Source organism: Pipistrellus kuhlii, unplaced genomic scaffold, assembly GCF_014108245.1.
Source record: "Pipistrellus kuhlii isolate mPipKuh1 unplaced genomic scaffold, mPipKuh1.p scaffold_m20_p_10, whole genome shotgun sequence".
Classification (NCBI taxonomy): Eukaryota; Metazoa; Chordata; class Mammalia; order Chiroptera; family Vespertilionidae; genus Pipistrellus; species Pipistrellus kuhlii.
In genome coordinates this window covers 32826783-32839854 of record NW_023425405.1, presented here as the reverse complement: position 1 = coordinate 32839854, position 13072 = coordinate 32826783, and the positions used below count along the sequence as shown (strand labels likewise).

The window sequence follows — 13072 nt, the reverse complement described above, 5'->3', positions numbered from 1 at the left end:
TATTGGTTACATTGTTCTTCTTTTCTGTCTTTTCTTTAATTGAGTAAAAAGCTTAGCTCATTTTAAACTCTTCTCCCTCCTATCTGAGCATGAAAGGATTTCAGTTCTAAGTAATATACAACATTTGACATGTAATACTCTAAAAGTGTGGTTTTTCAGTTTTTCTTCTCTATGTGCTTTGGGAAGGATATCTTTTTCAATTGTAATGTAATTAAAGTATAATTTTATTTAATTTTCATTTTAGGTAAACAATTCTCTTTCTTTCACTTGGAAATTACATCATTTATTATAATCCCTGACCCTTCTTTCCCAGGACATATGGGATGTTTTATCTGGTAAATTTGGGAAGATTTAACTAATGACAAAGTAGATAATTCTATTTCAGACAAATTGGCTTTCATTTTAAGCATTTTATTCAAACTTCTAAGCTTTCTCCTCCAACTTTAATAAAATTGTGATATTTTTACTCCTGTTTGCTATTCTATGCCATACTCCTTCGTTTCAAATACAAGCAGGAAGGAGAGAGCTGTTTGCTGAACCCTACATTCTCCACTACACAGCAATATTTTGTTTCATTTAGACTTGATTTATATTCCCAAACTATGACATTTTAATGCTCTGTGGTTCTTCAAAATATCATGTTTTGCTTGTATTTGGTGCATGGTTCTAAATGTATATACACTACAGATATGTATATTCAAATAGGTTTGTATCAAATTTAGAGTAATTTTTACCAGTACTTTGATTTGTCAATTTCTGAAAATTTAGTAAAAATCTCTTTTTGCTGTAGATTTGTAATTTTTATTTATTCATTCTTTTGATTTAAGTACATTGAGTATATTTTTAGATTCAAACATGAACAGGAGTGTTACAGGTGTACAAATAATGAGCTGCTAATTGTCTCAGCTTTTCTTAGCCCATAAAAGTGGAAGACATTTTCACAATATTGAACATCTAATTTATGGAGAGTGGTAATATTTTTTCTTCCTATAAATATTTAAAATTTATAATCATACCCTTAATGCAATTCTCAATCTTAAGTGAGATCTTGGCCAATTCTGCTTATTTAGCAGAAAATTCTATATCTTGGGCTTTTGCTTATTAACAAAAACACTAAAATGAGTATATTTCATGAATTATACCACTTACCATCACATGATCTTGTTTCTAACATCTGCTCTGGGCACAGGTATTGATTCTCTAGTTCTTGTATAATCACTGCTCTGGAACGGACCTGTATTCCACCAAAGCCGAGGTCCTCACCATTCACACAGGTCAGCTGACACAGGCTCCATGAAGACCAGTCCTTCAAATAACAGTCACCTGCAAAACATAGGCATGTGGTTTATACCCATCTCCATAAGAATAGCCAGCCAGATATCATTTTATTTTTAACCCCACTGGGCAACGCCTGTAGGTATGCCTGTCATATTTGTAATATTTAGATAAGTATTTGATATTTCCAAGTTTATAGGTAGCTTTATAAATTTGTATTAATGTTATTTTCTGAGTGGATATTATGGGTATGGACTATGCATTGTGTAATGTTATCAAATGTAAACTACTGCTGTCTGTTATGATTCCCCTCTCCTAAGAGACACCAAATATTTGATTGAACCTACCACCATGCTTGTCATTATCATTGTAAAGAGGTTTATTAAACATTTGGTACTCCTCAAAGAAAATCTAAATACACATAAAACTTGTTTCCTAGGTATTCATAATTTCAAAAGAGCTTAAAGTCAAAGTCTGAGAAAGCCGGCATTTATGCTTTATTCCTAGTTCTTCTCAGAGGTGTGCAGCCGGAGCCAAATGAGCAGCTGCAGGAGTGGCAATAATGCACGCCATTTCCTTGATCTACATCGTCAATTCACTCTCCCTTTTTGTCAATTATTGTTTGAAGAATAACATGCATGCAATAATGTACATAATCATAAACACATAGATAGCTGAGTCTTCACAACCTGACTGTATACTCATATAACCAACACCCAAATTAAGCAACAGAGGATTCTCAGAATCTCAGGAAGCCCCCTATGTTACATATGGAATTGTGCCATGTGTAGTTTTTTACGTCTGGCTTCTTTCACTCATTCATGTTTGTTTGTGAGACCCAGCTGGTATATAATACTTCTAATTTGTTCATTGTTATTGTGGTACTTTCCTCTCATTGTAGGACTTACCCCAAGTCAGATATCCATTCAATTATTGATGGGCATGTGGAGAGCTATAAATTTTTCTTATTATGAACATTACTGTTGTGAACATTTTAGTACGAATCTTTTGGTGAAGTTACATACATGAATTCCTCTTGGGTATATATCTAGGAGTGGAATTGCTGGGCCATAGTGCATCATGTGTTCAACATCAACATCTTGCATTTTGTGAACAGGGAGGATTTAATGAAATGTACCTTTTGCACCTTTCCCATCTATTATTCAGGACTGATTGCTTGGTGATATTGTTCAGAGGATACAGAAAATTATGACAGAAAAATTCACAATAGGTTCTTATCACTTTAATTATTCCAGCCATATCACATGAATAATTCATATAGCCTTTTATTTTGCTAAAGTTGCCTAATATTAGCACAAAGTTGCCTGGATACGTGATTAATGAACAAACTTCTTGTGCCATGATTAAGAAAGTCTTGAAAAAACATGAATTATTGACCAACAAATACATACACATAATAGTAAAGTGGGGTGATTTTTTGTAGACTTTATTATAGTATGTCATTAATTCTCAACTAGTGTCATCCTACAGGGCAGAAAATTCTTATACATTTTGGAAGTGCTATGGAAAAAGGACTTAGTAAGAACTTTTAAGTAGTGTGATAACATTTTATAAACATTTCTATTCCTAGGAAATGCTACTTTTGGGTAACTCAATTTTTAATTATGCAAAAGAAACTATTAAAATGGAAAAATTCCTATCAATATGAATGTTATAACTTTACCTTAGTGATCGAAAACTACATGAATATAAACAAATCTTTCTACTGGTAGGCTTTATCTCTATGCTTATATCACTTGACACATGTGCTTTGTAAAAAAACCCCAAAACTCAATAAATTATTTAATCATAGTATGTGAATGATATCATAACTACCCCCTAAATAATCCATGTCAGGACTCAAAGATTTAATCATGAGAGTGAGGCATTGTCTTTACTGAACCTATTTTTATATTTTGACTAAATAAACCATCAACATAATAAACTACACTATGCCTGCCAAAGATATGACAATTAAGTATATGAAATGCATTTCCTACTTCAATATTTCTCTCTTTAAAGCATATTAGTTCACATACTGCTTGCTTTAAAAAACCATAATTGAAGGAAACTATCACCGGAGGAACTGAAATGAATAAATTGTAATTTATAAGAGAAGAACAGCCTTCTCCTGGATTTGTAATTTCTTTAATTAGAATGATGTGTTGTTTGCCCTCTTTTATGTTATTAAGGGATACTTTAGTTTTCCTTCCCATCATTTACCACATATTTTAATCTATGTTTATTTAGGTCATTATTGAATTAGCAACAGTTTCTCCCATAAGATGATAAGCTCTATGAGGACAGGATAGGTTTGTTTCCCACTGTATCTCCAACCTTGAGCCCTGTGCCTAGTCTACAATAACATCTGATGAATAATCGAATGGGTGATCGTGCTGCAGGAAGTATGATGGAAATAAGTGGGGAGGCTCCACAGTACAGCGTATGCCAATACCTGAATACAAGAATTCCAGTACTGTGCGTGTAACAATGACCCTGTTATTGGCACTGGCGATGTGGTGCTGGACTAGGTCTGTGATCGGCAAACTACGGTTCGAGAGCCCCATGCGGCTCTTTGGCCCCTTGAGTGTGGCACCTCCACAAAATACCACAGCCTGGGCAAGTCTATTTTGAAGTGGCATTAGAAGAAGTTTAAGTTTAAAAAAATGTGGCTCTCAAAAGAAACTTCAATCGCCGTACTGTTGATACTTGGCCCTGTTGACTAATGAGTTTGCCGACCACTGGCTAGGTAAATCTTACAACTTTTAGGTAAAAAGCTGTGGTCAGCTTTTGTTGACAATGTGGCCATTCAAAACACATCAAAGCCCCAAGGGTCAGTCTTTGGTCCTGTTTAGAGTCCTTACCTGTTGCCATAGCCTCAAACCTCTGTCTGCTGTGAAGCAAAATATTTTATTAGATAATGTATGAGATCTAAACTGAAACCAGACCAAGCTGGGGAGCAGGAAATGGAACAGGGTAATGACTGGATCAGGAAAAGGTTATTATCGACAGGTGTGGGGATGTCAAAGAAGCAACACTTTTCCAAGGTCCAGAAACTCAGATTTTAAAAAAAATATATTTCTTAACTGATGAAAATACCAGTGTGTGCAAATATTGTTACATATACACAATAAGAAATGCCCTCAAAGTCTAGCACATAGTTCAAGGTATCAGGGGTTATTTTATTTACTGCTTTGTTCAATTATCAGTTCATCTTAATAATAAGCTATAAAAACTGCCATTACTATAACCTCAAGTAATTTACTTATTAAAGAATAAGTAAATTGATGAGTGAATGAATGGGCAACCCTTCTTGTCACTATTTCCAGCTTTCAGACACTTAATTCTATTTAGAAAATTTAAAAAAATGTAACTTATCCATTCTTAAAGCTTCCTTAAGTTATATCCTTTTTATATAGAAAAATATATTTTATGCCCCATCATTATTTATCAAATCCTCATTTTTATTTTTTGAGATCATATTCAAAGTAACTCATTTCTTAAATAGATATATTTTTTCTTATCATCATTATAAGCAAATTGGGAGAATAAAAATTTCCATTTGAGAGTAAAATATAGGTAATTCATTTTCACTTTTGTTAAATTTGTTCTCTTCTACTCCACTAGTCATCTGTTGCCTCCAGATCTTTCTCAAGGCCTTAGGCTCATACTTGACATAGAGCTTATTTTGACCTTCTATCTACCCTAATGTTCTCCGCATCAAGCCCAAATTCCTAAATATTAGCTTATCACTGTCTGCCAGTTAGTTTTTTACTATTTGATAGACAACATTTGCTTTCCACGTTTTATTGCATGCACCCCTCCTGTCCAACACTGCATCAGAATGATCTCTTTCAATGCTTTCTTCTGTAATATTATTTTTTCACTCTTGAATGATAATTTAGTTGGGGACAGAATTTTAGGTTGATGATTATTTTCCATCACATTTCAAATACAGTCATGCGCTGCATAAAGATGGTTCGGTCAACGACGGACCGCATATACGATGGTGGTCCCATAAGATTCTAATGGAGCTGAATTTCCTGTAAGAAATGGAAGGATATGTGGTTTAGGAGGAATTTTTTTTTCTTTGATGGGAGCAATATCTGTGGGGTTTGGCAACAGATTCCTTCTCATCCAGAGCACCTCAATTTTGAGTGTACAGATTACATCCCAAACAATCAGCCACTGACCTGTGTCAGCACAGAGCCTGTCACCCTATCAGTACATATTCACTGGGCACTACAACGCTTCCAGATCTAGCTTGTTGGTCTCCAGAGTACGAAGATATAAATTCTTATTGATCTTATACAAGGACACAAGTACGAAGGAGCAACCTTTAAACAAGTTTTAAGGGCCACTGATGCTTAGTGAAGCTTTCTGTGATAGTGTGGAGCCAGTCTGTCCCTGTAATTTGGAAATATTTTCAGCTTGTAATGATGTAAAGCATAGATAAGTCTTACTTCTTCCATCGATTCAATGCCAGAGAGAGCTTTTTTGGATTAGAAAGGGTCAATGGAACCAAGAACAAATTCTCAAGGTCAAAATATTGAGTCCTCAGTTCTACATCCTCTCCATGTTAAACAACTTCTATTTTTATACAAACCACACATTTCCTTAATTCGACCATGCTCCAACATGCAATAGTCAAACCACATGGCCAAGACAACCCCAAGGTTCCGTTATCTATCTTGACTTCTCATTCCTACCGATCCTCTGGCCACTTTTAACTGCCCCCTGACTGTTACTATCTATGCCTTGCCTAGCAGTTTCTCCTCAATATTTTCAATCAGTTCAGCCCATATCCCTGTTCCTGGAGCAGCACTGATAGCTTGGATGTTCTATATCTGACCCTGAGAGAAGGAAGCAGGGGAAGGGCTTGTCTAACAGTGTTTATAAAGTCTACAGTAGTGTCCAGTAATGTCCTAGAGCCGCGGTCGGCAAACTGCGGCTCACGAGCCACGTGTGGCTTGAGAGCCGCGGTTTGCTGCTCTGTTGACTAATGAATTTGCTGACCACTGGGACAGGGGCTTAATCATAAGGAATAACAACAGCCTGTAATTATTGCAATCGAGATTCTAGGTCAGTGTTCGACAAACTCATTAGTCAACAGAGCGGCAAACCACAGCTCCTGAGCCACATGTGGCTTGTGAGCTGCAGTTTGCTGACCACTGTCCTGGTCCTTCACCTTCACTCACTGGCTTACCCAGAGCAGTTCCAATCCAGCAATCTCCACGCAGTCAGTGCACTGTACTGGTGCACCCTTTTAAATATTCTATACAATATTTTTACTCTTCCTTTGTATATTTAGGCACAGAAATAAGACTGTTACAATTTCCCCTGGCTGTGCAGGTTTGTAGCCTAAAAGCAATAGGCTCTACCAACATAGCCTAAGTTTGTGTAAGTGCAGTCTATGACGTTCACACGATGACGAAATCCCTTAATGATGCATTTCTCAGAACATATCCCCAATTGCTAAGTGACACATGACTGTATATTCCATTATCTTTTGGCTTTCATTGTAACTAAGAAGAATTCTGCTATGATTCTAATTTTGTCTTCCAAAAGCAGGTAATCTGTTTTTTCTTTCTTTCTTTCTGAATGCTTTAATAATACTCTAGTTTTCTGCATTTTCTGTTTTAATGATAGTGTATCAAGTTATGAATTCATTGTTGATCCTATTTGAGACCCAGAGGAAGCTTTCATTATCAATACTAAAAATTTTTCTTTAGCTATCGTGTGTTTAAATGCTGCTTCTCCTATTTTCTATTCGTATCATGTAGACATCCTAAATACCTGTCTGTATTTTGGAATGGAAAATACCTACCTGTATTTTCCATTCTTATTTTATCAACTTTCCTTTCATGCTTTTTCTGTCAAACATGAGCCTAAGGCCTTAATTACAGATGTTAAAACCTGCAGATGTTAAAACCCTAGAGGTGTGTGTGTCCACATGGGCAACATGGGGGTCTTGGACTTCACTCCTACTTAGCAGTAAGGAGGCAGTGCCCACATTCATCCACACAATGGTTTCTGCTTGTTACCAGATATGATTGTATGTGGGGATAGTTGACATCCCTTAACTCAGACTCTATAGCTTGGTCCCGGTCCAGGTAAGAAATGATCAAAACCATAAATTATGCTTTGATGTTGTTACCTGGGCAAGGCTGGGTGCAGGTTTCCTCTAAGACCACTTTTTTATTCCCATCTATAATGGGTTCAACATCAGCACAGAATTCTTCATCCACCGCTTTGCTGAGATCATCAACCGACCCATCACTCACGACACAAGAAATGTTTCTTGCTCTGCTCCCTTCTCCACACTGGGCATCCTGGAATGAAGAAAGAAATAACTAATTAGGAAAAGAAAAATAATTCATTAGCAAGCTCATCACTTACAGTCATCTCTGCGCCGCTGATTTTGATTTATGAGCAGTTGAGGAAGTACTTGAACCCTAGGGAAGGAGCCCCGCAGGAGCACACGATGAGCAATGTATTTGTTTTCTAGCCAAAAGCAGGCAAATAAATTTTCATTAAAACAAGTCGGTCTCCAGATGACTTACAAAATACAGGACAGGGAGTGCTTGTTATCAAAACGAATTAAAGCAGTCATGAAAAAGCGAGGCACCTAAAATCTTTAAGAGGAAGCATGCTGTGTGTAAGCTCTGAAAAATAATTCTGAAACTGTGTCTGCACACAAAAAACACACATTTCCACACGACGTCCTGGGATTTGATACCTGCACTTGGCATGGAGACCACTGGCCATATTGCCACCGATAGCAGGGTTTCACTGGGCAAGGCTTGGACTGCTCCATCAGGGCAGGGCACGGCCTTCCATCACCCTGAAAGGGCTGTGTCACTGTCCGTCTTCGGATCATTTTCCCTTTAAGAGACACAGAGCAATGTGACATTAGTGACATGTTGCACAAGCACGCATCTTGTGGGGAGAAGGTATCCCAGACTCTCCAGAGGAGATCTGAGGAACAAACAAGTCTCAGGTGTTTTAGAAAGAAAGACACATCGATTCAACCTTACTGAAGTTTATTGGGTGTGACTGAAGGTAAGAGGGACATTTTATTTTGGATTTGTTGACAATCGGCCACATGCTCATGAAGGTATAAACTAACCTGTGAGGCCACATGTTTGAGAACATTCTGACCAGGGAGACCACTCAGACAGCTGGCAGTTGACCGGGCATTCCACCATGCAGGATGTGTTCATCTGCCAGTTCTTCTCCAGGCCCAGCTGAAAGGACAGAGGCAGACCTGTTTGCATTGACATGAAGGCATGACCACAAGGGGTGGTGGATGGAAGGAGGAAGAAAGGGAGAGATAGAAGTCGGGATGACAGGAAAGGAGAGGAGAGAGGAAGAAGAAGCAAGATGCCTAATAGAATAAAAAGATATCTGGAGGACAAACACTCAAACTGTTAAAAATATAAAGTGAGAATGGGAGCTAAGGGCATAGGTTAAATGGAGGAAGCCACTTAATTTGATATATTTATATAGTGTTACTTTTCAAATATGCAATGAATAAAAGTAGATTTAATCTCCAAGTAGGATGAGTTTCTCTAAGTGAGAAACAAATAAGTGTAAGCATGACTATTTTCCATTATTTAAAAACCAAGAGTGTCATCAATATATAGATCTATAATTGTATCATTGGGACACCTTATTTTTATATGTGCACGTTAAACAGAAAAGCAAAAGGGAAAGGTTTTCAAGACAAATTGCTACTCAAAACTAATGACATAATGTTTTGAAATACTATAAAATATCAGTTTTTAGTACACTACCTCTCTAAAAAACTCTGGGTCACTAGACTTTTTCTATTTATATATATATATTTTTAATTACAAAGATTTTTTTTCTTCTAAAACTGATCTCAAGCTAACAGTGATATAATTTAATTTAGTGTTAATCTCTCATCAGATAATAATGTGACATTGTATTGGCACTGACTTCCAACACTTATTCACATATTTTACTTTTAAAATATAAAATGAGATTTCAAACTCATCTACTGTATATGCAAACATTTAGAAAGTCTAAAGTACAAAGTAGCATTGAAATAGAAAAATTCAAGTGCATGTTAGAATATAATTTTTAAAAAATATACCTTTATTGATTTCAGAGAGAAAGGGAGAGGGAGAGAGAGAAACATCAATGATGAGAGAGAACATTGATTGGTTGCCATCTGCATGCCCTCTACTGGGGATAGAACTGGCAACCGGGCATGTGCCTTTGACTGGGAATTGAACCTGGGACCCTTCAGTCCGCAGACTGATGCTCTATCCACTGAGCCAAACTGAGTAAGGCAGAATTTAATTTCTTAATTTAATATTCCTTGGGATTTTTGAGACCTTTTTTATTTTTGTAGGAAGGAGCAGTTTGTGGTACCTAATTTATATACTATGAGGTGCCAAAAGAAAAACTTTCTGAAATGTTATTCTGCGGATCAAGGAAGCACTTGGTTTTAAGGTATCCACTGAGAGAAGCTCAGATCAATGATTTGTGTACGTCCCTCTGCAGGTGCTCCCACATATTTTCCACTGGTAACACTTGACAAAGATGAGTATTTGGTATGAACATTTTTGCCATATCACTTACTACATAAAGTCTCCAAGTCACTTAACATCATGGGAGGCTGGGGATTAGAGTCTTAAGGTGATATGATAAAAATAGTGTGTTATATTTAAGGTAGATTGCAGTTTCTAAAAGAGAGGGTTTGAATCATAAAATTGAATTACTACTAACTTATTTATTTGGCTAGAAAATTAAAAAGGATATCTGTTTATAGATATTTTGGGCATCCAGTACAAAATAGTTTAACTCCATCCTACTTTTTTATTTATACTTATTACATTTCTTTTTTCTGCCTATTATCTATCTATCTATCTATCATCACCATCTATATAAACATGTGTTTAATAAAAAAATCTGCTCAAGGATTAAAGAATAGGAAAGGAGAAATCAATTACTAGGTATCAGGTGAGTAAATGTCTGAAAAACATCAAAGACAAAAATACTATATAAATACTGGATGGGCTTAACCCCAATTTTCCTCTTTGTTGGGTAGTAATGCCATTTTTCTTTTCAGCTGTTAGAGAAACAGCAAGAGTTGGCTACTGCTGTTGCACTGAATGCAGGGTTTACACATGTGTGACCAGGCAGGCAATCAATCCATAGTTAAAAAGATCGCCAGCTTTTCTCAGGGCTATTATTTCATCCTACTGCATCCATAGGGGTGGCTAAATGGGATATGAGTTGTTTAATTCAATTCCTGCAGCGAGTAGTATGTTCTCCCTGAAGACAGTGTTTGCCAGACTGTTATAATTTAAATCCCTAATTGTCATTGCAGTATTCAAACAGAACAATATTTGTACATAGAGTAAACTTATCTACCCTCCTGGATTCTTAAAATTAGTTGTTTGTCAGGTTTTTATTTAAATTTTACTGTAGAAATAAGGACCCTTTTTGTACCTTTGTCCTGGAGTCAGATGAGCTATTTTAAAATTGGTCTTGTATGATTGGGGGTTAGCTTTGAAAAAGCTCTTAGAGCTTATTCATTGTACTAGTATATTTCATCCCAACTGAGGAGGGCATTTATATGAGAATTGGTAAGGAAAGAGACATATTAATCAACTAGAAGCAGATCATAGAAGACTCTGCAGCCAGCACATGACTATAATAATATTCATTTATAATAATGTTGTTTTTTATAATGGTTCCATTACTTTCATGTTATTAGTTTTAAAAGTGATTCAGGTATATAATTTCTAATTAAACCAAAATTATGAATAGACAAAGTTATAAGATGATAGTGAGAGAAACTTATTAACTGGACAACTAGTGTCCAGCACATTTGGGAGCTTTGTTCACATGGACAGAGATGTAAGGAAATTATGTTAGGTCTATATGATAAAGATATCAAATGGATTAACATGTTTTCACCTCAAGTTTTCCATTAGGAGTCAGAACAATGTACTCTGGGCAGATGTGCAGCCAGAAATAGACATATGGTCAACATGTGTGCTGAACCCTCATGAGGTCATAAGCTCTTCCTGTGTGTTCTGGGCATAGCGAGGCCTCTGTCTATCTTGGTTCACATTTAACCCAGTGGGTCTCGGACGCAGGAGGAGTCTACACCTCTCAGGAATGTGAGTACCCTTTTGTCTGGAAACCAGACAATATAATTAAACCACGAAGGGTAGCTTCATGAAAGTAAGAAAGGCCAACAAGTGTTTTCTCACATCGCATAGGGTCCTACCTAGAAATGATGACATTATTTCCGCAAATTGAAGAATTAAGAAGGACTATTCTTTGTGCCTGAAAGACATTAACAGCAGACTCCATTCCTTTGTTTGAATCCCAAGCTCTCGCTGCTCCACACCTGAGTGATTAGACTCTCGCAGCTGGGTATCGGATCCTAATATCAAAATCTGCTACAAACCCACTTGCGATCAATGTTTAGCAACAGAGAGAATGAATGATGAATCTTGGCAGGTGTCCCAGGCAACACAGAATTCAAATGAAATTACAAAGATGATGAGTAGTCTGATTAAGATTTATTGCCTATATTCACCTTGATTACTTATTGTTCCCCAAGCATTTCTTTCAGAAAATGGTAATTAGCATACCTCTGGGCTTCAAGCAGAACAAAATATAGGAAATTATGTGTAGAAATCAGTAATGTTGGATAGTGCCTCTTGTCAAGAGGGTGCTTAATGGCCCCTGAGTAGTGCAAAACAACAACAACAAAACATCTGCTGGCAGCTAGCTGCATGGTGCACAGGTCACTTGGCTCAGCATGAATGGAAGTTATCAGGGAAGAATTTACTCACAAAGATAAAACACAACATCCCCTCACCTCCTCACAGTATTTCGGGTCAACTGACTTGCCATCACTTCGAACACAGTCCAACATCCTTGTTTTAATGCCATTTCCACAAACTGCCTTCTCACTCAGCTGGCACGTACTCCAATCTGCAAGGAAGGGAGCCCATCAGAACCAAGGGCCACACATGAAACAGATTTCAAATGAAACTCTGATGACCCGAATCCCATATTTAATTCACAACTGCTTCCTAAGCCCCACAATCAATCATCCCACATGCAGAGCATATGGGTCCCGGCTCCGAACATATCAGGAGTCAGATGGAATTGCCGGGGTTGCATGTCGCTACAGGGATTATTCTGGAAGGCAGATGTCTACTTGACCATCTTGATAGCCATTTGGTGATAGTGTAAAAATGGAGTTGGCCTGCAGATCAAGTCACTTAAAAACGTTTTTTTTTTCTAATAAAAGCAGAAATTTCAATTTTAATGTTACATTTGTTTTAGCAAAATAATCATAATTTTAAGAGATAGTACTTGCACTGGGCTATGTTCAAATAAACACTGTATTTCAAATAAAACACTTCCAGACTTAGAATGTTTTAAAATATGCACTTATTTATTTCGAAAACATTTTGGTCACATTTATTTAATTACTATTTCATTTCATGTCTTTTTCAAAAGAATCCTTTCATCTCTCTTTTTAGAGTAACCTGGCATATCCCCAAGAATTGCAATTTCCTTGTGTCATCAAAGAAAACTGAAGGGGAAAATCAAGAGGAACAAAAGCCGACCTGAGTGCTGGGTATCAGTGAACCATTTCTGTACTTTATATCTCCGTGAAAATTGCTTGAAAAAATTCCAAAATAAGCTCCAGTGTTTCCCCAAGCCATACATACTCTTTCCTAGAGAATGTACCTTGATGGTAAGAGGCGAGGATTAGGAAAAAAATTGAATTTAT

General features: G+C 36.7%; 1 protein-coding gene across 3 annotated transcripts in view; it reads right to left on the bottom strand.

The window, feature by feature from the left end:
* THSD7A (thrombospondin type 1 domain containing 7A) overlaps positions 1 to 13072 on the bottom strand; it is a 299368-nt gene that overhangs the window by 16671 nt on the left and 269625 nt on the right. For 2 of the 3 annotated variants that reach the window (XR_006740961.1, XM_045578315.1), the window contains exons 19-23: positions 12146 to 12261; positions 8405 to 8522; positions 8015 to 8160; positions 7433 to 7607; positions 1150 to 1323 (exon numbers count right to left, since the gene is read on the bottom strand). Coding sequence is in view for 2 of the 3 variants with exons in the window: in XM_045578315.1 (XP_045434271.1) it covers positions 1150 to 1323; positions 7433 to 7607; positions 8015 to 8160; positions 8405 to 8522; positions 12146 to 12261 (729 nt within the window). In the remaining variant the exon portion in view is untranslated. Of the gene's footprint in view, positions 1 to 1149; positions 1324 to 3062; positions 5319 to 7432; positions 7608 to 8014; positions 8161 to 8404; positions 8523 to 12145; positions 12262 to 13072 lie in introns of those variants that run through there. The other variant, XM_036429312.2, reaches the window with a different exon arrangement.